The sequence below is a fragment of the Phasianus colchicus genome, chromosome 7 (genome assembly GCF_987193195.1).
Source record: "Phasianus colchicus chromosome 7, bPhaCol1.hap1.1, whole genome shotgun sequence".
Taxonomy (NCBI): Eukaryota; Metazoa; Chordata; class Aves; order Galliformes; family Phasianidae; genus Phasianus; species Phasianus colchicus.
In genome coordinates this window covers 32,356,484-32,381,317 of record NC_143442.1, presented here as the reverse complement: position 1 = coordinate 32,381,317, position 24,834 = coordinate 32,356,484, and the positions used below count along the sequence as shown (strand labels likewise).

The following is a 24,834-nucleotide window of genomic DNA, read 5'->3' as shown; positions in this document are numbered from 1 at the left end:
AGCCAAAATGGCGGCCGAGCCCTCAGCGCTGCGGAGGGGCGGCACGGCGCGGCCTTCCGGCGGCGGCTCGCAGGGCGGGGCGGCGCGGCGCGGCGCGAGGTGAGGCGGCGCGCGGCGGCAGCACCATGATGGCGCAGCGGGCGCTGCCCAACCCGTACGCGGACTACGACAAGTCTCTGGGCACCGCGTATTTCGATGCGTCCGGCCGGGTGAGTAGGGATGCAGCGCGATGTCCCGGCTGTTCGGGGAAATCGAGCCCTGAGGTTCCTCCGGCCCGTTCACCCGCCCGCTCAGCCCTCCTCCCGTTTGCTGACATTTTCTGCGTTCCTTGCAGCTGACACCCGAGTTCACGCAGCGTCTGAACAACAAAATAAGGGAACTGCTGCAGCAGATGGAGAGGGGCCTGAAGGCTGCTGACCCGCGGGACTGCACGGCTTACACGGGCTGGGCAGGTAGGGCAGCGCCGTGGGATGGCTCTGAAGCTGTCCTCCGGGTTAGGCCGAGTCAAACTCACTTCTTCACTTCGTCCACGGTAAACGTGTGTCGTGAGCGGCACTTCTCTTGCACGGTCTGTTAAGCCGAGGGGCTGTTATTTCTGGAGCCCCTGTTTTTTTGGGAGCGGAACTCAACCTGCAAAGGAGGACCACAGAGATGAGACCGGGTCTTCGTTAATAGCGCCAAGCCTCTGCAACAGATAAAGCTGGAGGATTGAAACACATCTGCCTGGGAGCAAATAGTGGAGCCTCTGAAGAGGCTGGCTCCAAATCTGGCTGTGGGAAGAGTGCTGACAAGTAAACGGCTGTTCTGTGAAGCGGGCATGTGTGCACAGTAGGCCGCTTCCCTGTAAGCTGTAGTGAGTGGCAGTCGTAAGCTGAGAGCCTGCAGTGATGTCCATCTTTTTTTTGTTTGGGCTGATCTTTATCTCATGACACTGACAGTTCCCCAGGTAGTGCCCCTCCACTCAGCCAGGGCCAGCTCTGCTTCAGTGGAGGGAACAGAACTAAAGAGGGAAACCTTACTCAGTCAAATTCTTCTGCACAAAGTTTCCAGGAGCTCGTCTCTATCCTGCTCTACACTTTCAACCTGTTTTTCCTTCTATGGGAGCATGCCCTACCTTCCCCACCCTATCCCTACCCCCTGGAGCGAGGGAGGATACACCTTTGGATTCTGTTGTGTGCTTTGTCAGCTTTTCTGCTGCTGCTTTCTGCGCTGTGCCAGGCTTTAGGGAGGCATCTTGGGATAGTCAGCTACTTGTGTGGCTGCTGCAAGACTTTTTGCTGCCACAGCTTTTTTTAAAATTTTTTTAACCTGTATGCTGTAATCTCAAATGGCAGTTTTCCATATTATAATCTGAGCATGGCTTGTGCTTGGATACAGTGGAACTTGATGCCAGCAGTTTGCTTGGGAAAACTGTTCATTGTTGCTAAGGTAATGTTACAGCTTGGTGAGAGCAATGTCAGAAATGGCTGCTTACAAATTTTAGCAAGGTAGACAGGCACTGATAATGCAGCTAATAAGAAATGCAAACATGCCACTGTTGAATTCCAGCATGGGAGAGCATTAATTTCTTCCTTTTTTTTTTTTTCCTACCCTGGGATCATTTCTCATTGGGCATACAACCTTCTTGCTTTGGCTAATAGGATTAGAAAAAGCTGGGGGCAGTTTTCCTGTGGGTCACTGCCAGAGAAGTGAAGTTTGCACATATTACATTGTATCTTAGTCACCCACATTTCTTTTCTAATCCTAGCTGTATTAATTTATTCAGTGCTGGTTTCCAGAGAGCAAATTAATTGGGCCAAGACAGCAGCTTCTTTCCTTAATTGCTTATGTAGAAAAGGCTTGTTGAGCATCTTCTCATGTAAATCATTGCCCAGCAGTCTGAAATCAACCCGCACTCTTGTGGCCACTAATAAGAAAGATTTGAAATGTGCCTCTTCTAGCGTAAACTCTGCGTGAAATGCAACATACTTGAGCATACTACATTACACCCAGTAATACACAGCATATGCTGGCACTTTACTTTGGTGCCTTTTTCTTTCCCAACACACTTGAGAGCGTTTCCTCCCCTCACTTGCTTCTGTGCCAGTGAAGCCACAGCTTCTTGGCACGTGAACTTGGAGCAGAGGAAGGGGAGGACTTGCATTTTCAGCTCAGAGGCAGAGACAATGTGCTCGGGTCGAGATTATCCAGCATAAGCTGAATGTCCTCAAAACACATTTGGATCAGCTCGTTATGATTTCATTCAGTTCCCCATAGAGATCAGGGCCCTGTAGGCAAAGCCTACAATGTGCCTGGGTGTATACCAGGCTCAGCTCTCGTGTTCCGTTTTGTCTTTTAATCAGTTTAGCTAGACAGCTGCAAAAGCTTTTATGGTCTTAATCTGTTTTGCTGTTATTCGAGTATTGACTGAGGGAGAGTAAACTGCTGTAAGCTAATTCTGAATCAGAAATGTTTCAAATCCTGGCAGAACTATGATGGTCTCATCCATTTTCAGACAGATTAGCATGAGGATGCCCAAGAGTTGCTTGTGCATTGGTACTTCTCAGAGGCCAGGAAACCTTGGTCCAAAGGCTGGCTAGACTAGAAGGCCAGATGGTGGAGAAGAACCAAGAGACTTGATGTCACTACTGCCACCTCTTTGCTGTCTGCAAAAGCCAGGAAGGTCCTGAGTCTGATCCTTGGTTGCCTGTTGTGTCCTTCCAAGATGATGGGGTGGTCTCCTCTCTGAAACATTATGTAAGGGAAAGAGCCCACTTACTGCCCCTTCTGGCAGTGCTTTTGGGATTTGTTTCCCATGCAAACATTGCTTTCTCTAGCAATGCACTAGTCATGGCTTTGACAGCTTGAGAGCCTCTGAAAGAAACTAGTGAGTGCAGGTAGCTTGCCCCAGCTTTTGGGGAATAGGGCTGAGCTGCCTTTGGAAAGGGCTCTTCAAAAGATACTCAGTGAAAGAAAAGTAATTCAGGAATGGATGGAAATTCAGGAAAAACACCTTTTGATCACTTCAGTGTAATATCGTAGTTCTAACCTCATAATCCCAAGGACTTGCACTACCTTACATTTCTATTCAGACTTATTATCCTTTGAGCTGGGCAGCACCCCACTCTGTAACTTTTATGCCATGCCTTATCAAAATGACATTAAATTTCCCACAAGAAACCGTCAGGTTTTCTTGCAGTGTGCAGAGAGAAGTTTCCACTTCTCTCTACTCTTTGATGTCTTGCTTTGAGAGTCCTGGCTGACTTACTTCTCTGGGTCAACGTAAGATCTCCAAGCTCCTTCCTTGTTACTGTAGATGACAGGTTTGGAACTGATCCAAATTAGCAGTGACCCAGAAATCTCTTATGGGAACCTGGTGACCTTTGTGAAAGGACCACGCTGGGGCTCATCTCCTGGTGGATAAGGAGGCACGTTCAGAGCAATGTAATGGCATCCCTGCTGGTCTTGTCAGCACTGTAGTGGAGCTGTCACCACTTTTATCTATTCTGCTCAGCATGAGGGGAAAGCTTTGCCTTGCTGCTGCTGTTCTCCCACCAGCAGAACTGTTTGCAGTGGTAGTGCAACCAACAGAACTTGTGGGGAAGCCAAGACACGGTTTTTCTTCTGTTTGATCAACAGAACAGTCATATGGTAGAGACTGTTTTCAGCCTCTTGCAGTGCTTTAGCACTTCAGCAAGAGCTTGTCTTCTCTCTGCTCTGTTGGAGGTAATGGATGCTGAAATTAGGACCATTGGCATTAGCTGACTGCTGCAAATACATCTATTTCCAGTGCATGCATTTAAATCTCCTCCCACACCTCCCCAAAAGAAATATTTAACACAAAGCATCCCTTTGCATCTCTGACATCTCTTATACAGGATGACAAGAGATGGAGATGTTAAATAAATGGGCTTTGATGTGAGATACACAGACCTGGTATTTGCCTCCTGATTCCCTGCAGCTAGCAAGTATCTCAGGAGTTCACATTCCAGTGCATCGGCTCCTTGCATGCTAGAGACAGCAGTTTTGGTCATCAGAGCCCTACTAAAAAGACAAGCTGTCAACAGCACGCATGTTCACCACAGTCCTGCACCACCAAGTGATGTCTGATGTGCAGGTGGCTGTACAGCAAAATCTTACGCTTCAAGGAGGGAAAAAAAAAAATAAAAAGAAGTCTGGAGAAACTAAAGAGAAAGCAGGTCCATTTCCTATGCAGGTGACTGCATTCTGTATCCCTCCACACACAGCTTTATGCATGGTCCTGACCACCTCTGCTGGATTTCCCTCCTAGGTTTACAGGCAGCAACAGAGCAAGCAGCTGGCTGAAGGCAGCACTGCACTGTGCCCTGCTGGTTACCTCAGGAGTGTGAATTCCTTTGAAGAATGAGTTGAAAAAAAATTGTCTTTATATACAGTTTGTACAGCTTTTGGTTTTGAAAGATAAAGCGGGGGATAAATGATTGGGGAAAGCAAAGGTCTTGTTCCCATTCCTTAATATAGTTTAATATAGGTTAATGGTTTTTGGAATCTTCTCCAAAAGACTGACCATTGGAGAGTGCTTAGGCTGGGGAGGAAAGGGAGCAAGGAATGTTTTCCAAGAGGAAAAGCAGAGAAGTCAGTGGAAAACACTGCTGAGACATTTACTTTCTCAGAATTCGGTCCTAGCAATAGTCTTGGCATGGTAGTTATGTACATAATTAGGGTGGTACGATAGCTGTGGGAATGGAAGTTACTTACAAAGCAAGAAGATTTATGTTAAAGGAGGTAACTCAGAAGTGCAGGTTGTGCTCAGACAGCTATCAGATCTGTTAAGAGTCTAGAGGCTGTGCTAGGTGCTCAGTAAATCGAGGAGAGTAACTTTAGATTGGCTGGCTGGAAGAGGAGCTCCCCTTTAAAGAAGGGCTTCATCCTGATAAACCCGAATGATGATATCATGTACCTGAGCTTCTCTCTCAGAAATACTAACACTGAACTGCTTGGAGAGAGGACAAGGTTATTAACTTCACTAGGAAATGGAAATCTGCCTTTAATGTACAAGTGAAATTGAACTGTCTGCAGCACGAAGCTTTTGAGATTACCCATGCAAAATGAGAAAGAGATCTAAATTTAAAATTGTCCTCAGTTCTACAGAGAGTAATTCAGCAGCATGCTTTTCCTTACACCACCACCCCTTTGCAACATCAAAATCTGCAGAGATTGGCTCAATTAATTTAGACTTAAACTAAGACCTGTGACTTCTTAGAAATGGTTATTGATAAGGAATGAAATTAGCTCTTTTAAAAGGCTATAGCCCAGTAGCTTTCTCCAGTGCATGTTTGAGGGTGCTTTCCAGATCAGGCTGGTTTGAATGTGGCAAACCTATTGAATGCAGTTGAAGAGCTGGGTGAAGACAGGGCAGATAGACTCAAAGGACAATAATTTATGTGACATCATAGTAACAGACTTGTTTCTGTACCTTCTGTACCCTGCTGAAAACATCCCAGGAGGATAATGGGGCTTTCTCTAGCATTCCAGGTAGCTCTTTCTATTCCAGATCTGGGCTGCTCTCATGAACAACATGCTGCAGAGGAGAGTCTGGCAGCCTCTTTGCTTTTGTAAGATGCACCAGTCTGTTGTGTAGGTCTTGGGATCTGCCCAGCAGGAGCCAGTGGCAGGAGAAGAAAGAGCCAAGCAGGACGTCTCAAAGGTGTTGCTTCCCAGTGCTGAAGATATGTCACTTTTAAATCTGATCCAAATAAATAGACCCAGCCCTTCACCTCTTGGCATGGGAAGAATCAATTGAGACAGGGTAACAATTTGCATGCTCTGCCACAAGTCCTGTCTTGCCTGATGTTTTCTGGTGTTCTGAGTTTTACAAACCAGGCCCAGATATGGTTTTTAGGTTTATGTGTTTGTCTGGGTCTCATCTTTTGCTCTCAACTACTAAAACAGTAGGTAACCTATGTAGCAGAAGCTCTGTTAGCCTCTAGGAGAAGCTATGGATGGTGCTGCTGGGCATTATGACATCCTGCATGTACTTGAAGAAGAGGTCTGCAAGGCTCATGACCTAGATGAGACTGACGGCCAGGCTTTTTGTTGTGTTAAAGCAGCCAAGCTGTGTAGTGGGAAGAAGACACAAAAAATAAACTTCTCTGGTGGTTACAGAACTTGCGTTCCTCTTGCAGGCATTGCTGTGCTGTATTTGCACCTGCATGACGTGTATGGAGACCCAGCGTACCTCCACGTGGCCCATGAGTATGTGAAGAAGAGCCTGAGCTGTCTGACAAGACGATCCATCACTTTCTTGTGTGGAGATGCTGGGCCCCTGGCAGTGGCTGCAGTCATCTACCACAAACTGCAGAACCACAAGCAGTCAGAAGACTGCATCACTCGGTAAAATGCATGGTTATGTCTTTCTGTTTTTCTGCACTTGCTGTAGAACTGGTCTGGGTTTGTACCAAACCCTTTCCTCTATGCCCCAATATGTTTTGCAACACTCTCAGAGAATTCAGAAACTTGACAAGACAAAGCAAACTTGTTGTACCCCAAAGAAACATCTAGCTTAAGGACAACCGTGTGTGGCTGCAGGCAGGGGAGCAAAGGATATTCCTCAGTTGGTATTGCCACTTTAGAAATAATTCAGATAACACAGGGGAAAATAATGCCCAAATAAATACATTTACCAAAAAAAAAAAATAATAATAATAAGGTGAGATTTAGGATTTTTTTTAGAGGCCTTAAATTCAGCTTGACATCCATTTTGATGAAAAGAAGAAACGTGTCACTTGCTTCCACTTGCTATTTGTTAGTTGACTTTGACTTTAACCTAAGATTAGCATCCTTTTCAAGTGCTGAATGCAGCTGGTTATGATTCATTTATTTCCATTTTCTGCCTTTCCTCAACTGTTTTCAAATATATTTTTGTTAGATACTTAAGAAAAAAAGAGGACATACAAGCAGTATTACAATCAGATCAGCATATGGCAGAGGAAGGAAAAAAGTTAAGGATAGGGGGAGACTGCAGTTGCAAGCTTTTCTTGGGGATATTGAGAAAATGAGAAAGAGTCCTGCATAGAATTTTGGTTGGCTATTTTGAGTGGTCAGCACACCAGCAAGACAAAAACACAGGCACTTCAGTGTGACACCAGTGCCCTTAAAACAGCCATGATGCATAACACTGATTAAAAATACCATGGATGGGTATCTGAAGTGCCCGCATCACTTGGAGACTCAGCTCCCACTCCTTTAACTAGAGTAGCTTTTTATTTATGCAGATATGGTCAGCCTGAAGACAGAATTCTCTTTTTAATTTTTGAAATAATCTATGGTTTGAGTTTTGCCTGATACTGTGTCAAAATGGATTTGTTGTATCTGTTAATAATAGGGGAACTAACCTGCCAAACATTACCAGCCAGTTCAGTCAGTACATAAGCCCCAAGTTGTAGAAAATCCCTAATTAATGTTTTCTTGCTGTAGATCTTCCCCTCATGCATCCCCCGTTCTCTACAGTTTTGTGGCAGAATGGAAACGTGTGATTAATCCTGCACTGCCATCTAATGGCATAATAAGGGCAAAGCCTTGGAAATGGGTTTCTTCATACATCTGGAAGAAAAATGGGTCTTTCTGGAAAAAACAGTTAAACTGTCCTTACTCTGTTACCAATTCCCAGAGCAGTTAGCCCGACCATGCTCCCTTTAAAAAGGGAATATTTCTCTTTGAGAAACAGCTCCCTTGATCCACACTCTTAAGTGAGCTCTGAATGTGCTTTTTGGTTACAGAAGAGTTGCTAAGTTATGCAGTGCAAGTGTATAGAAAATGCACTTCTGTTCCAGCTACAGAGAAGAGTTGGGGCATACAAAAATCCCATCTTGCTCTATGCTGCCTCACCTCCCCCTCTGCCCAGAAAATAGTGATTCTTTGGCAGCTGGGACACAGCTGTGAGCAGTGGCTCTTTCTTTCCAGGCCCTCAGTTTACATCCTCACATCTGAGGAACACAGTCTGGCAACACACCAAGCATCTCCTACTGTACATACGCTGCGCAGGTCTGCCACACATATCTAAAACAACAGAAACTCCCCTGATAACCATAGCTAGGAAGGCAGCTAGAGGCAGAAGCAGTAATGCATATGGAGCAAGAATAGTAGCTCCAACTACTCCAGAAAATCTCTAGCAAGGGTGGAACTGTTTATCCACCCATCCATTCCTGCTATTGCACCTGACATGTCCCTGACATCCTCAACAGACAGCATCTGTTCCTACCAGCCTGCTGCTAAGCAGAGCCTGTCTGCTGAACTGCTGTGCTCCTGCTTGGAAACCCTCCTCTTCATCTGCTTTCTTTCAACATGGGGACAGGAGATGGCAAGACTTTTTCTTCAGGCCACACACCTGGGAGCAGGACCCCCCTTATTCCCAGTCTTGGATGTAGAATCTGTCTCATGGGTTTAATCTGTGAAAAACCTCCCTGAGGAGCAGTGCAAGAAGAGATGGGGTCAGGCCATCTCCATGAGACATTTCTCCCTCCTTTCTCCTTCAATATCTCTGTTTACTTTGAGTCCACTGCCAAGGGAAACTCCTGCCACAGGGAGTCCAAGCCCAGCATCCTCTCTCTGCTCTGAGGGTACGCTGGACGTTTGGTTGCTTCTTTTCTTCACAGCACATAGTTCTGCCTGGCAGCAAGGGCTGCCAAGGCACCTCTTCTGTTCCCCACACTGCTGTGACAGGGAAGCCCTGCATACACAGCTCTCATTTTAGCCCTTTCCCTGTTGCAGCCACAGCAGGAAGCAGCTGAGGATACAGCCTTGAAGCTGCTGATGCTGGAGTTTTAAAAGCAATGGCATTTTTCAGAGTGTTTTGTTGGAGATGAATGGAAAAATAAAGAAAGAGCCACTCCAATCTCTGCCTGCTGCTCATGGAAGGGCATCCAGCCTTGATGGTGCTGTGGGGAGAGGCAAAACAGGAAACTTGCACTGAGAGTGAACTGAACTTCAAAGTGCCAATGTGCACAGCACTCAATTCCCATTAGCACAACAGGGATACCACCAAATTTGCAATATGAAAATAGTCAGAAAAATGGCACAGAAAGTTTCTGACTCCAGCAGAGCTCTTGCTATACACTTGTGTGCTAAAGGCTGGTGCCAACCAAGCAGCTGTCATTGTGGGGCTGCCCCACAGACAGCCCACAGCGTTCATGCTGCCCACACTGTCCTCACTATTGCTTCTCTTCCCCTAAAGAAAACATTCTCCCACGTCCCACAGAGGCTTGGCATTAAACAATGAATCCAGCTTTCACTTCATACCTCTTACCCATATTTCTATCTCATGCAAGCACCTCTTTTACTGACAGCACTGCTCTGCGTACTTTGTAGACATGGAATGAAATGAGCTTTGCTATTAGGACTTGTAAGAATACAGGTTGAGATTTTTCCACGCACTCACAATACTAGTTTGACTTCCTAGCATTCCTTGAGCAGCCAAATTAGGCAGATACTTGAATTTGAAAGTAGCCATTTTTGGCAAAGATCTGCACTTCCAGCAGCATCACAGGAAAGTAATGGTGAGAGCCCAGACTTCCCCACAAGTAGCTTTCCCAGAGCTAGTGCTCTAAAATAGAACATACACATAGTATGGCTGCAGTGTGAAACACTGAACAAAATAAACCAAGCAAAAGCAAAGGGGAAGGAGGGATTTCGTACCTTGCATAACTAGAAAGCTGAGACAGGGACTTTCATGATATCTCTTAGGGTATAGGCAGCACTAGGGAGTAAACTCTGTTTTAGAACTCCAGTCTCACTGCTTGTTTACATGGCTTTGGCTGTCCTCTCATCTCTGTCACGTGTTTTTTTTCTTTGTAGCCTGCTCCACCTATACAAGGTTGATCCACGAGTGCCAGATGAGCTGCTGTACGGGCGCATGGGCTATCTGTATGCACTGCTGTTTGTGAACAAGCACTTTGGAGAGGAAAAGATCCCTCAAAGTCACATTCAGCAGGTACTGTGGCTTCTCAACAGCAGAGACTGAATTAGCCACCTGATGATTTATTAGCTGTCTCTTCCCATTCCGCTCACCTTTGAGCAGGTAAAAATCAGTGTTAGATGTAGAAGATTCTAGCAACAAATAAGAATCCACATTGTGGTTTCCCTGTTGCTCATCCTCTTCCAAAGAGGAAGAAATGCTACTTGTCCCCCTCACCCTATCCCTCAAATCCATGTAAATGCCCAGACAGCACTGAATTAGCATCTCTTTCATCCCTTCAGCCACACTCCCCACCCTACATGGGGGATTAACAAAGCTTTTACTATTTCAGGTTATCTACCGTGCTGGATGCAAGATTGCAGTACTTTCCTCACCCACTTCTGTTTCCATCCACAGGTCTGTGAAGCAGTTGTAGCCTCAGGAGAGAGCCTGGCCAAAAGGAGGAACTTTACAACCAAGAGCCCACTGATGTATGAGTGGTACCAGGAGTACTACGTAGGGGCAGCCCATGGCTTGGCTGGGATTTATTACTATCTCATGCAGGTAAGAGACACCTGGAAGGGAGGGGCTGATAGCACCTGTTTCACATTTCTTTGAATGAGAAGGAGTATCTGAATAGCTTCATGGTGGTATCAAGCCAGGCAAAATCTCTTGTCTGAGGCTCTCTTCAGTTTGATGATGTATTTCCACTTCTGATGTTTTTCTCCAAGTCTGTGAGATTGGATTTTCCATCTTCATGGGGATCTGGAGGATCTACATTATACAAGCAGTTTCATGTAATGAAGGCCTGTGGATCAGCAGGATCTAAGCTTCCCTGTCTTCTAATTGCTTATAAAGCATTTCCTTTTGTTGACATCTTAGGGTTTCTTGGATTTATGTAGTTTTAGGAGGTGGTTACTTGGAGCAATCTCAGATCGTTACAGAGTGAAAATCACCGTAAGAAAAGCATGGTGAAAGAGATCATACATGTAGTAGGAAAGTTGGAAATGTCTCCCAAAATCAAAGCTTCTATCTCAGTGTTAGAACAGTGGGACTACTTTTATTAAGCTGCTGAGTTCTGTAGTGCCTGAAGTAGGCAGAGCAAGGCAAGAGGTTGGGAACTGCAGTGCCTCTTTACTTTGATGTGGTCTTTCTCACAGTTCTTCACAATTCATTGCTGTTCTGGGAATCTTCCCTTCTTTAGCTTTGAAATCAAGGTGAAAATTCCCATGTGGGTCATTTTGTGCATAAATTTGCAGTGCTTAAGCTTTATAATAACAGCAATAAACAACATTGCTTTTCCAGAGCAGTTAGAGTGCCCGCCGAGCAATGCAAATCATTTGAATATAGCAAGGCTTATAGAAATATGATTTTTATTTTTTTTTTTAATATTAGACTTCTCACAGCAGGTGGAAGACCACCAAGTTTCAAGTGCTTGGCTTCCCTTCAGGAAGTCTGTCTCCCATAAAATGCAGTGTAGGCTTCATGCTTCTCTGCTGTATAAAACGCAAAGAGCCTGGACCAGCCAAGCATAACACACAAAAACCTGTGGGAGAAGCAGACAACAGGAATGTGGAAAGGAGGATGTTGGACTTATGTCTCTAGTGGTTTTATAGCACAAGTATTGATTTTTAATTTTCAAGTTAGCACCATCTTGGGAACAGTGTGGTCCCTAGATTAAAGTCTCACTGCAGTCTGCTACAGGAGGTCAGACCAGTGCACATCTCGTGTGGGGCAGTGCCATTTGGAGAGGATCCTGAAGCCCCTTTCTTGCTGCCATCTGAGGTCAGCGGTGAAGATACGCCCTTGCAGCTACACAGAAACATCCATGAAAATGCAGCATCACAGGCAGTTGGGCTGGTCCAGCAGCTCACAGCTGCTGTGCTCTAGGTTCTAGGAATCATTCCTGGAATTCATCCCTAATACTGTTTTTATGCAATTTACCTTTTTACTCCAAAGTTGGGTACTTGAAACTACGTCAGCTTAGTTTCAGGAAAAGACTTCTCTTGCTTAGAGGGCTGTGTGACACACTTGGGGGAGCTTTTGTTTTTGGGGATGCAAGAGTATGACCGGAAATGAGTTGCTGCTGACAGAGCATCTGAGGACTATCAGGTATTTGGGATATGAAAGAAACAACTTCATTTACACGGAGCAAGAACAGATGCGATTATAATTGGCTTTGTTTCTTTCAGGCAGATCTTGGGCCTGTTAGGGAGAGACACAATGGTAATTCTCCTGTTTTTAACACTTTATCTCTTAGCCTGGCCTTGGAGTGAGCCAAGTAAAGCTGCACAACGCAGTCAAACCCAGCGTGGACTACGTCTGCCAGCTCAAATTCCCATCAGGCAATTACCCTCCCTGCATCGATGACACCAGAGACCTGCTTGTCCATTGGTGCCACGGGGCACCAGGCGTTATCTACATGCTTCTCCAGGCCTACAAGGTACCAGAAATCTTGTTGATATCCTTTGATGACCCCTAAATGTGGAACTTCATCAAGGAGAAAACTCTGTTGGGACCCCCGTGCCTGAAATCAGGCTGGCTTGTTAAAATTAAATCACCCTGTGGGACCAGTGACTGAAACAGAAAGTTAAAAAGAATTTTTTTTTAATTATTAAGTTGTATTTTAAAAAATACTTCTGAAAATCCCTATCAGCCATGTGGGGGGTGCCTTGTTGCAGGTGATAATGGTGATAGCTAGTTGTGTGTTAAGTAATGGTCATACAGCCCATTCATCACATCAAAAACATCCTCTTTTAAAAGCAGAGTCACAGAGTTAAGACTAAATTAGAAGCTAATTAACCCAAACCTCCTCACTCACGTGGGGATGCTCTCTGTGTGAGGAAATCATTTCAGCATGGGGGAATGTTTCTTGTCTCTCCAGGTGTTTGGGGAACAGCAGTACCTAAACGACGCCCTGCAGTGTGCAGAAGTGATCTGGCAGTATGGGTTATTGAAGAAAGGCTATGGGCTCTGCCACGGGACTGCTGGCAATGCCTATGGTTTCCTAGCACTCTACAACCTCACTCAGAACATGAAATACCTGTACAGGGCCTGCAAGGTGAGAGCCTGTGTGAGAGGAGAGAGGATTATTCTCTTCTGCTTTTTTACAGTACATCTTTTTCCTTTGAAACCCAATTTCTAGTGTGGTAAAGAGGGAGTTAGATCTAACCAGCTCTACCAGCACAGTCCCTAAGCAGGGTAGTCGCTGCATGACAGCCTGCATAGAAGGAATATTTTGCAGAAGCCTTGTTCTGCAAAGGGATAATATAAGGTTGAAGGTGGTATTTATTTCAAGATGCCTCTCTAATGAAATCTGAACACTATTCCTTTTTTTTTTATAGTTCGCAGAGTGGTGTTTAAGCTATGGTCAACATGGCTGTCGGACTCCAGACACACCATTCTCTCTCTTTGAAGGTAAACCTCCATTCCTAAGCATGTGTTCTGCTCCTGGATATGAGCCAGTTCAGCACTGAGGAAAATGTTCCACTGAACTCTTTGCAAAACTCAGCATAAAGAATAGGGAAATAGCGTTTGCTCTTTTTACCCTTTCCCAGAAGCAGTGTTCCTGTAACAGGCCAGTGGCTCCACTTGGAGCATCTTATCCTTTTGGGCCTCCAGCACAGATTCTGCACACATCTTAAGGGAATGACTTTACGGGCCAAAGTCTGCCTTCAGGTAATTTGCAGCCTGGCTCTTCAGTCTCTATGCATTTTTAAGGATTAAAAGGGTCGCTTTTGTAGGGCTCCTTGACTCTCCCAAAATATGCCATCAGCAGGTATTGCTGAAAGAATTGGTTCCTTAGCTAATATAAATCTCCCTAAATTTGGGGTACACCAAAAAGCAAGAGCCAGACACAAAGTGAGGATCTGAGGCAACACAACAGGATCCAAAGTTTTGCAAAGATATTCAGATTCTTAAGCCTGTAGACAGGTGAAGCAGAAGGAAGGGGGCTGGAAGTGGGAAAAATTGTCATACTTTCCCAGATGTTTTTCCAATTTGATTGATTTCAAAATGCTCTCCCCACTGAAGAACCCAAGCTGGCTGGGAAGTGTAGGCTCAGACATTAGAAATGATGTAGCTCCTTCTGAATACATTTTCCTGTCTTCTGTCTTCACGATACATTCTCTCCCTGAATAACTGATAACTTTGATGCCCAAATAGAATCTCTCTGAAGCACTTTGTTTTTTCTTGTTCTCAGGAATGGCTGGAACAATTTACTTCCTTGCTGACCTGCTGGTGCCAACCAAGGCCAAGTTCCCTGCGTTTGAACTGTGAACCTAAGCTAGGCAGTTCCTTGCCTAAATCTTTCTGCACATGGAAAAGCAGTTCAGAGCTGCTTTCTCCTTCTTCTGAGCTCATTGTTGTTTACCTAACTGAACATAAATCCATCCTCCTAGGGCACACCAAGTTCTCTAATATTTCTAGTTGTTTTGTTGCGATGTTTCAGTTTAAACAACAAAATGCAGGTTTTGCTGGTGTCTTTTGAAAACACAGGGCTGCAGTTGGGAGCAGGGAAACGTGCAGTATTTTGTGCGCTATAAAGTTTTGCTATTTCCTGTATTCCATTTCCTGGGAGAAAGTTTTCTATTGAATGTGGCTTTGCCTGATTAATTTTTTTGTTTTGGTGCTGACAAATAGTTACAGGAAGTCGACCTTGGAAAACAAGAGATAATACACTGAGACTATTGCCCTTCAGTGTGCTTTGAAGCATTCTCTTTCTGTCCATGCAGGGAGTAGGTAGTTTAGGAGCTGGGCTGCTCCACAAGAAGTGAACGTGACGGGTAGTGGAATCTCTCCTTTTTTTAATGTCAGATTGCAAACAGAGCAGCTGGAACTGACATGCCAGAGCCTTGTACTGAATTTACACCTGTCTGCTTTATAGGTGAAGGCTATTATGTATAGCTCTTTTGTGCATTTTTTCCAGTGACAGACAAATAATCCACTAGCTTTGGTGCTTATTTGCTATCTTATGCTAAACCTTGCAGAGTTCATTGCTCATGTCATGGAAAATTGTAATTTAATAATAAGCTAGAATGCATACTGGTGTGGACACTCCTGGTTAGCTTTGAAAATTTATTTTTGCAATCTTTTATTTAAAAACATATATGAATATTACAGCTGATTGGCAGCAGCAGCATAAAAAAGAAATGTATTTCACTGAGTTCTCTCAGTGTTCAGCCTGTTACCTGTGTAGAGGATATGTACAGGCTTTGTTTTATAAAATATCCAGGTTCAGGAAAGCTTGAGTCACTTGTTACTGCTTCTTATAGTTTGATATGCACTACATCTCCCCAGCTGGAAAATCTGCTCTAGGTTCAATAGCTTTGACCTGACAGCGCACCAGAAACTTGCAAGGGGTAAATATGCTTTAGAACCCTGCACTAACTTGCAGCAGCAGTGGACCTGACCTCCTCTCCCCCATTAAACCATTGCACTTCTTTTTTTTAGCTCCAACCACGAGCTAAGTACTGAGTACAGTGGAAGTTACTGACTCCACTATACTACTTTGAAAGAAGCTGTTTCAGTGAAGAGTAGAAAGCATTCCTGAAGACTCCTCCTCTCCTCAAAGAGCAGCCCCACACCCAGTTCATCAGAAGACAGCCTGATACACAGAAATGCTCATCTGCCTTAGGCTCTGCCTTCCTGGGAGGAGCCTGAAGCTCATCCAGGCTAAGAGGTGTACATCCCAGTTGTTTCTGGGACTCATGCAGTAAGGGAAGAGGTGACTGGAAAGGAAGAAGCCAAGTACTCAAGAGTAGGAGTTGGCTTATCAAACAGCACGAGAGTGGGATCCTGTAGTACCTGAGGCCCACTATAAGTCACCTCCCAGCTTGTCTGGTGTGATGCCAGAGTGGGGACACTGGTCTGCGCCTGGATTTCTTCCAGGCATTGCTTTGTAGAGGAGGTGGTTTGTGCAGCCTAATGGGGCAGCACTGTGGCCCAGGGTTCATACACAGATCAGAAAATCACCAGGAGTGGTGCAGAACTGCCAGGTGGAGCACTGATCAATAAAACATGAAAATGAACAAGCTTTGTGTTGTTTTTTCTCTCATTTTGTGACCACAACTCATGTTTGAAGAAATAAAAATATGCCACCACCACCATGCTGGTGAAGTTGCTGAAATGTTCTCGGATGCACCATATCATAGAATCCTAGAATGGCCTGGGTTGAAAAGGACCACAATGCTCATCCAGCTCCAACCCCCTGCTATGTGCAGGGTCGCCAACCAGCAGACCAGGCTGCCCAGAGCCACATCCAGCCTGGCCTTGAATGCCTGCAGGGATGGGGCACCCACAGCCTCCTTGGGCAACCTGTTCCAGTGCCTCACCACCCTCTGTGTGAAATCTCTGTGTGAGTCCATGAGGTAGGTAATGCCCATGGAATACTAAAATGTCCCCTGAGAGAGACAATATCAGCATCATTCCCACCACCAAAAGCTATTCATTAAATATCTGTTATCTATGGTGATATTTGTGAAGTTCGTTTGTTTTTGTTTTTTTTTTTTTTTAAATCTAGTGCCTCATACTCCTCAAAAATAAATGAAAACCACAGCTTAAATGCACTGTCACTCAGCTTAATTAGTGCTTTCTCAAATTTTCCCTGAAACCATGACCTCAGACCTACCTGTTCCAGACAAGTCAGGTGAATATTGCAACTCTGCCAGAGGTGAGTTCGCATTTTACAATGCAAACTCAAATGCACCATTATATACCTTCAGAATAAAGTTCTCCCAACTATTGTTACCAGCTTTCACGATCTGGTACGCTGGCCTTGCGGTGAGTACTGGAATACAAGAGCCAAGTGCAGTGAAAACTCTAGAAAAGCGATACTGGATTGAGCAGGTCAACTGACAGGCTAAAAATTGTTGCCCAGTAGCATCTGAAATGGCAAGGATTTTCATACCAGTGGGGTTTTGGAGGGGCTCCCTGGGCTCATAGGGTGTGCAGTGTTAGCTTCCAGACTCACTGTCAACCCAGATGGAAAATTGCTTAGCACTCAAACCATTGTAGACTCAAACCTCCAAATACAGCATCATAGCTGGATGCTTCAGCATCTTTACGGCTGAGCCTTTTAACTCATGGAGCTCATTAACCTTGGCATGAGGGCCAAGCACAGATTTCTGGATTACAGCTGAATCTCACAGGATTGCTTTGTTGACTCTTCCTGAATCAAAAAGATGCTTTATACCTTCTGCATACTTTTTTTTTTTCTTCCCTTTTTCTTTTTGAGGAGAGGGTGGTTGTTTTGTTTTTGTCCTTAGCTTTACTTTTCTCAGTTCTGGAAAAGTCATCTACATGGGTCAGATCTGGAGCCAGTGCCTGATCTGTGTAAAGCCCATGACATTAAGCTGATTTAGAGCAGTTCAGGATCCAGCCCTTCTACAACAGCTGAATGTAGGAGTCAGGCAGAGTTTAATTAACTTTGAGTGGCTGATCACATTTCGGGCCCACCTAATGAATTTGTTTGTGCCTGACCTTAAAAGCAAGCCTGAGTATATTAATTAAAGAAGCTAGTGACTAATATGTGACAGGTAGAATTGAGGTTTTTTTGTTGTTTTTTTGTTTTCCTTTTTGAAAAGAACAGGCAAACCCTTCCATCGTTCAGACAGCAGCAGGATAGCCCCCATCAAATACCTCTTTGCCATGAGCTGGAAACAGACCAAAACCACTCTACCTTTAACACAAACATATTTATATCCCTCATGTACCCCCTGCATTTGCCTAAGAGCTTCAGAGAGCTTCTTTCTGACTCTGGAGTGAGAATTATGGATGCTGCTACTGCAGAAGAGACAGTGCTTGGTTCAGGCAACCGTTTGTGCAGACGTCAGTGAGATGGAAAGCAGTGAGGCTCACTGCACTGGTGGTTATGCTGAGACCACTGTGAATGTGGCATTTGGTGTCTGGAGACAAGTATCACCAACCCAGTACCACCCCACTGGTACAACTTACCTCTGAAAGCAGAGGTGAGCGTGAAGATCTGGGCAGCTGCTCTGAGACTGGAGAAAACCATCATATCATTGCACTGTGCAGGGTTTCTGCTATCTCAGCATCAAAACTGCTCCCTTAGAAGCTGTTGAGGGGAAAACAGGACAAAATGGCTTTTGATATACTTGCTGATTTAAGGCAGAGACTGTTTCTGCATCTCCCACAAGGCTCTGTATTCCTAACTACTGCTCAAGCCAGCTTTCACACCTAGTGTGGTGGTCTCTACTGCCTTCTCCTGTGGCAAAGCTGCTTGAAGGTCCTTCTGTTTTACCTCTGCCCCCACTTGTTTCTGCCTTCATGCTGCCCTTTTTGAGGACAAAAAAGAGTGGTATCTTTTACTCTGGGTCGTTTCAGGACTCCAGTTCACTGTATTGCAGCAAGGGGGAGGCAAAATACAGTGTGAGATCAAGGCAAAACCTTCTTAGCCCAAGGAAAACTACACCCTCCCTGCTGCTCTTGGACTACAGCATCCTGGGAGAACCCAAAAACCAAGTTCATATTCAATATTAAGGTAATCTAGATTTGAAGAGGTTCCACCAGATGGGGAGAAGAGGAATGAAGTATTTCATACAGCATCCAACTCTGAGATACAAGAGCCATTTGTTTTTACCATTCTGTGGTAAACAGGACATCTCACAGCCGGCCCAGCACCCTCAGATGCTGTGCATCCCCTCCACCTCTTCCAAGGAGAAAATACAGCAGATTTGGTTATAAATCACAACACTGTACTGAATGGACCCAGTGTGAGGGTGGTGACGCACTGGAACAGGTTGCCCAAGGAGGTTGTGGATGCCCCATCCCTGGAGGCATTCAAGGCCAGGCTGGATGTGGCTCTGGGCAGCCTGGTCTGCTGGTTGGTGACCTTGCCTGTGGTAGGCAGGTTGAAACAAGATGATCATTGTGGTCTTTTTCAACCCAGGCCATTCTAGAGTCACCATGCCATTTACCCCCTGCGTGGATGACAAGATGCAGCTCAGCTCACTCTCAGCGAGGAAGATAACCTGTGACAGAGGAGACCCAGAGGTGCTTGAAACAACTGCAGAAGCCTTAAGAAGGGAACATAATCCTGCGCCTGTGTGGAGCCATTTAGCTCCATCCCCTCATTGCTGGGGAATTTCTCACTGGCAGGACACGCGTCAGACTGCCCTCATTTTGCGGCTGTTGCAGTTTGCTGCAGCATTTGCAGTGATCTCAGGCAGTAATCAAATCTGCTGGTAGTGCTTCATCGTCCATAAATCCCATTGGAGTCTGGCCCATAAATAGTTACACTACAGCATACAGCTGCACACAGAGCAAGAGCAAATGTTCCACTCAGTGGCTGCTGGCTCCCATCGGGTTGAGGAGTTGATCATGTTTCCACCATTTGGCTGAGTTTTATTATAGCTGCCTCTCCTTTAAGGCACACTCCTACCAACGAGGGGGAGACCACAGCACCACTGAGCACCACTGGCTCTGTGTTGTATGAGTGAGTATTGAATTACTGCTTTGTGAAAGAGAGGAGCACAATGCTATTAGTACTCACTTTCCTGATTTGTGATGGCATATATTAGTGGGGGAGGAATTAAGAGACATTCCTCCCAACAAGAAACATCTTGGTATCCTCTCCTTGCTTTCCTCACTGTAAGATTTAAACATGGCGTGCGTAACCCCAGATTCTCTGCATCTCCAGTGGAAGCCTCTGCAGGATACAGACAGCAGAAATGAGGGCTGTACCAGAGCTGTACACAGACTGACACACATCTTCTATCGAAAAAGTTCATGCTGTGCATATGCAGACAAACTTGAAACCTTGAGAAACTTCAGATGATGGAAGCTGCACATGCCATCTTGCTATGGCTCCTGATCTGGAGTTATCTCACACTCCTATTGAAGGTAACTTGGGGGGCTCCGTTAAAACTGGGAGAATCAGGTTGGATTCAAGCCTATAAAGTCTCAATGTGATGCACCAACAATTCTCCAAACATCTCGGAATTCTATCCAAAGGGAAGAAACTCAGAGAACAGAGGTTGGAGGTGACATCTGAGAGCACAGAAGCATAGAATCATGAAGGTTGGAAGAGACCCCTAGGATCATCTTACATATTTCAGTGGACGTGTCTCCCTTGGACTGAGGCTCAGCAGACAAGTCTCCTTCCCCTGGCTGCAAATGCCAAGCTGGGGCTCCTCCAATAACTCATTTGGCACTTCACTGCTTCGTTTTTCTCCCACATCCTTAAGCTGTGCAGGCAACTCTGAGCTGCCCAGCACTGGAAGCTCACAGAAGATGTGCACAGTGAAGGTAGGTCCAGGGAACCGGGCAGAGGCAGAGTGATTTGTTATGAAGTGGATCAGGACCCTGCTCCCTGCCAGCACGCAAGCCTATGCCCTGGATGAACTCTGAGGAGCGCACAGCCCAGCAGCAAGGAAACTGCCACCAGCTCTTTAAAAAGATGGCAAAAGGCTGAGATGCTTAACTTCATCATCACAAAGGTCACCTGCCTGCGTGAAAACTGAGTTATAATGAAATGTGCCACGTTTGCTGGCCAAGAGTGTCAGAGAGCTATTAAAAACAGCAGGGATCTCTTGGCCATCTACTTTACAGCAGGGCAGGCACCCTGGCTGGCTGCTGGGCATGCCTTCTGCAGCTCCAGCTGAAGCACTGGACGTAACCTTTAGATGTGACACAGGGCTAGGAGTTTCACACAGGCAGGAAATTAAAGCTGAGAGAACAGACAAGAGAGAAAAATCCAAATGGCAGTTTACGAAAGCAAACTTTGTCCTTCAGGAACATACTGAAGGCAGGAACAAAATCAGTACATGCAAAAAATAAAATACGAATAGAAATAAGGCATACCAGGGGTCTCCTCTGATCCAAAATAGAACTGGAAACCAGACTGAATTGTGACCTTCTTAAACTGAACTAGAAGCAGCAGATTCTCCATCTGTGCTTTCCAAACGGGTGAGCACAGGCTGTTAAGCACTGGGATGGTAACTCAGGCCTCCTGTGCTCAGAAAGGAAAGGTGTGCCAGACCACAGATAAACCATTCCCAATATCCATGTCTTCAGAGGTGGTAGCACTTCAATGTGCAGGGTACCACAGTCCTGTTCAAACAATTTTCCAGCTCTCCCTGTGCCTTGAACCCACCTACCAGAAAGCGTGGCCATTCACCTCTTTGTTTTTACCCTCCCCATAGCATTGTTTCCCATTAGGTTCTTTCTTTTTGAACCCTAACGATGCACCTCACAATGTACAGCATACTACATGTTTTTGTGGCCCCAGAGACATCACGTGGAGCAGAGGCAGCTGTTGCTCACTATTTAAAAACGCATCCATAGTTGCAGATTTCCAAAGTGAAGTGATTTGAGACACCTTGAGTAGGAGAACAGACGTTCAATTCAAAAATCCATGAAAGGAGGCTGCTATTTTCTATTAAATGGAGGAAAGTGCAAAGAAAAAAGCAAAATTGGTCTCGGAAAGTCACTCACAACTGTTGAAATCTCTGGCCAGTGAAGACCAATTACCATCCTCGTTACTGAGCAAAGGATGACAGGGAAAGCAGGTCTGCACGAGAGTGCACAGTGGGGAAAAACAACCCTCAGCTGCGGAAGCTGCCAACACCACGTTTCTCCTGGCAGATGTCATCTCATCCCAAGAGCTGCCATTGCCACTTTTTGCTGCACTATTTTCTTCAGCTGTCTAATCCCCAGCTGTGGCAGGCGTGCGAGCTCAGGAGAGCAGCACTCACAACTGTGCTGTGGCTTTGGGTTTCTCTTCCCCTCTGGAGGGACAGGACTGCGGGACAAAATGCTTTTGTCAAGTTAATTAGGAATTGGGGAACGTCTGTTCTTAACTCTATTGTGCAGGTGGCAGATCTACTAAATCAGATGCATCGGGGATAGTGCTCAGTGTTTAGCACCGTTGGGGAGGGAAGCCAAGGGCAGCAGCCAAGGGCAAGAAGAATACTTGCATTAAACATTGAAGTCCACAGCAGACCAACTTGATTACAGTTATTCTTTACATTCTTACAATGATAACAATGCCATATAAAATCTTTGTGGAAATGGAGGCTTTCAGAAGGGGAGATAAAAACCTCACCTCCAGTAATGACAACTAAAAGAGGACTGGAAGAAGTTTAAAGGAGGAAAAGGAAAGAAAGCGATGCAAATTAAAAAACCCAGCAGGGCCCACAGCCACAATGGAAGCTTCCTCGGGGATATCTCCAAAGCCATGGTCCAAAGGAGCACAAGCCCTAGTTCATGATAAAAGATGGGTTAGAGTCTCAATTTATGATCATAAAAAGCATAAATGGAAGAGATATTCCCAGCACTAACTCCTATTAAATACCAAATGCAACAGGCACAAAGATGGAACTCATACCTCCCAGGCTGGTAAGCATGGCAGTTGTAAATGTAGAGCTGTCCCCCCTCTCCAACCCATCCTATAGAAGCTGTATTAAAATGGCATTCAACACGGGAGGAGGGAGGCACTGGCTGGAGGTTGTTAACATTGCAGTACTTCCTATCCCTTGGGAGATGGATCTAACCTTGACATAGTTGGATCTAAGTTCCGCTCACAGTGACAGATTTCCAGATGCCTTGATTTTCAGAACCCTCAATTATTTCAACAGGATTTTATCGTAATATGAAATCCTATGCACCACCACAGGGAAAAAAGCAGGAGTCAGGAGACCCTACGCCAAGTCCCACGAAGGTTATAATTCGATTCTAAGCAACCTCCTTGACCCTGCCAATTCAATTCACATAAGCACAGTAAGAGAACAATTAAGAAAGTGCCTTCAATCATCATCTACGTGTAAGACTCACAATGGCAAATCAAACACACAAAATAAATTCAATCTGAAAGAGAAGCACTGGCTTCAAGTCACCGCAGCGCATATGGCTTGGTGCTATTGCTAGTTAGAAGTATTCAAACATTCAGCTAAATTGTTTACTTTAGAAATCTACAAGGAAAGAGACCCATCTCCACATGCCACAGGAATTCTGCCAGAAAACACGTCACGGATAAAGAGGAGCCAAAATGAAACTCTGGCCAATGCCTGCCAGCCAGAAACACTCCACACAGCACCTGGGGACAAAACGGATCATGTGGATCCCACATCTCAAAGCATGAAGCCTGCCAGGGAACATCCTATCATCCCCCTGGGAACGCTAAAGCTATGAGCCATGTGAGATTGCAAATGTAGAGGAAGATCCATTGTGTTGAAACTACCTGCACTTCATTTCATCACATTGGTTGCAAAACATTACCAGCATTCTACTCTCCTGGGACTGTGCAGGTATCACAGAATATCAATCAAAAAAGCAGATAAATACCAGCAGGCAGCATTTCATCTGCACACAAGAGATGAAAGCATGTTTGAATTCTGCAAAAATCACTCAATTCCTTCCTCTGTGGATAATATCGTCACTTGAATAAAGAAAAAATACTACAGAGCAGTCACTTGAATTTCTAATTTGATTCAATGTAGTTGAAATGTCTTATATTCTTTGGCAACAGTCTTCACCAGATCTATTCACTTGACACAATTTTTTCAAAATATCTGATGAGAACTAACGATGAAGCTTCACTAAATAAAAATGCTTGGTTGTCTACTAGTTAACCAAAATGGTCCAGATTTCAAATTGCGACTAGTTGTCTTTACCCATCCTTGAAAACCTCAGAAACTAAAATCCATTTGCCAAAAGGGATGGATAAATAATTTCTATTTTGCCGTTTCTAAGCAAAAAAACCAACAAACCAAAACAGGTGGTACAACTGTTTTAAGGAAGTCGTAGACCTGGAGTACGTGTCAGGATACTCTTGCATGTGGATGTGGCAGCAACATCTTCCATGATCCAGTCTGTCACCCATTGACTTTGGAGTCCTCAAAACTAGAGAAAGAATGCCTTCTTCAACATACTTACCACTGATTTTTCAAACTGCTCTTTCCACAAACGTTCATCCAAATCAGTTGTGGCACTCAAGGTCCAGCTGCACTTGCTGTTCTCACTTGCATGGTTTGAAATTGCTCTAGGAAAAAAAAAAAAGAGGAAGAAAAACTTATAAGGAAAAGGGTTAAAAATAAAAGTTGCACCTGCAAATGTGCACCCCACAGCCAACTCTTGAAGCTCTACTGACATAATGAAGCCGCTCAGGGGAGATGAGTTTGGGACAAAAATATTTTAAGATAACAGGCATTTCTGAACTACCTTTGGAGATAACAGTCTCCATAAAGTATGTCATCAGTCACTCACTGGCAGCTCTGAAGTCATCTCATGTTGCAAAGCAACAGACTTTGACAGAAGTTTAACAAGCAAGAAAAAAACCTTGGGGCTGCCTATTTGAGCAGAAGTGGTTCAGGCAGAGACCTTGCTCCTGCCACACTCTGCAGGTGCACTGCCACGGCCCTGAATACGTGCATCTTATAGGAAACAGCAGCTTTCAATGCAGTAGTCAGAGTGCTTTAAGTGGAGGCAGAGGCAGCTTGCACTGACTGCCAACTGCTCTCCCACAAAGCTTGCTTTATGCTGGAGGTACCTCCATGACCACAGGGTCCCCCCAGCCACACTTCCAGTGAGGGTCACCGCAAATCTCCTGCTAACAACCTCTGATCTCATCGGTCACACGAGAAGCAAAGTGACATTCTTGAGCATCACCGTGTCACTTCTCTCCCTACAGCTAAATAAGGGGGACAGCACTAGCAGGCTATTTAAAGAAGGCCAGCAAAGCCATTTGACATCCTGGAGGAGAGGCGTTGCACACATATACATTCTTGCTGCCCAAAAAACAGGCTCACAGCTTCATCGTGATGATTTCAGGACCTTACCAAGGGCTGTTTTCTCATGCAGAAGGAAGGCAGAAGTGCTACGAGCTCAACATAAAGGCCAAGTTCCATCACAGACAGCTTTAAGTGGCTTGGTCAGGTGTGTCCGGGAGGAGTCATGTGGCAGTACTG

General features: G+C 45.1%; 1 protein-coding gene and 1 long non-coding RNA gene across 2 annotated transcripts; one reads left to right on the top strand and one right to left on the bottom strand.

The window, feature by feature from the left end:
* The first annotated feature begins 49 nt into the window (after positions 1-49).
* LANCL1 (LanC like glutathione S-transferase 1) lies at positions 50-15,941 on the top strand. Its single transcript, XM_031604362.2, has 9 exons — positions 50-209; positions 335-452; positions 6,144-6,351; positions 9,811-9,946; positions 10,328-10,474; positions 12,171-12,353; positions 12,795-12,971; positions 13,255-13,327; positions 14,112-15,941. The coding sequence occupies exons 1-9, from the start codon at positions 126-128 to the stop codon at positions 14,186-14,188; spliced, it is 1,203 nt and encodes a 400-aa protein (XP_031460222.2). The 5' UTR covers positions 50-125; the 3' UTR covers positions 14,189-15,941.
* Positions 445-23,904, bottom strand: LOC149917306 (uncharacterized). Its single transcript, XR_016468457.1, has 3 exons — positions 23,804-23,904; positions 17,864-17,984; positions 445-630 (listed from the first exon to the last, which is right to left on the bottom strand). It is a non-coding gene; the product is annotated as an uncharacterized LOC149917306 (long non-coding RNA).
* Positions 23,905-24,834: the final 930 nt, after the last annotated feature.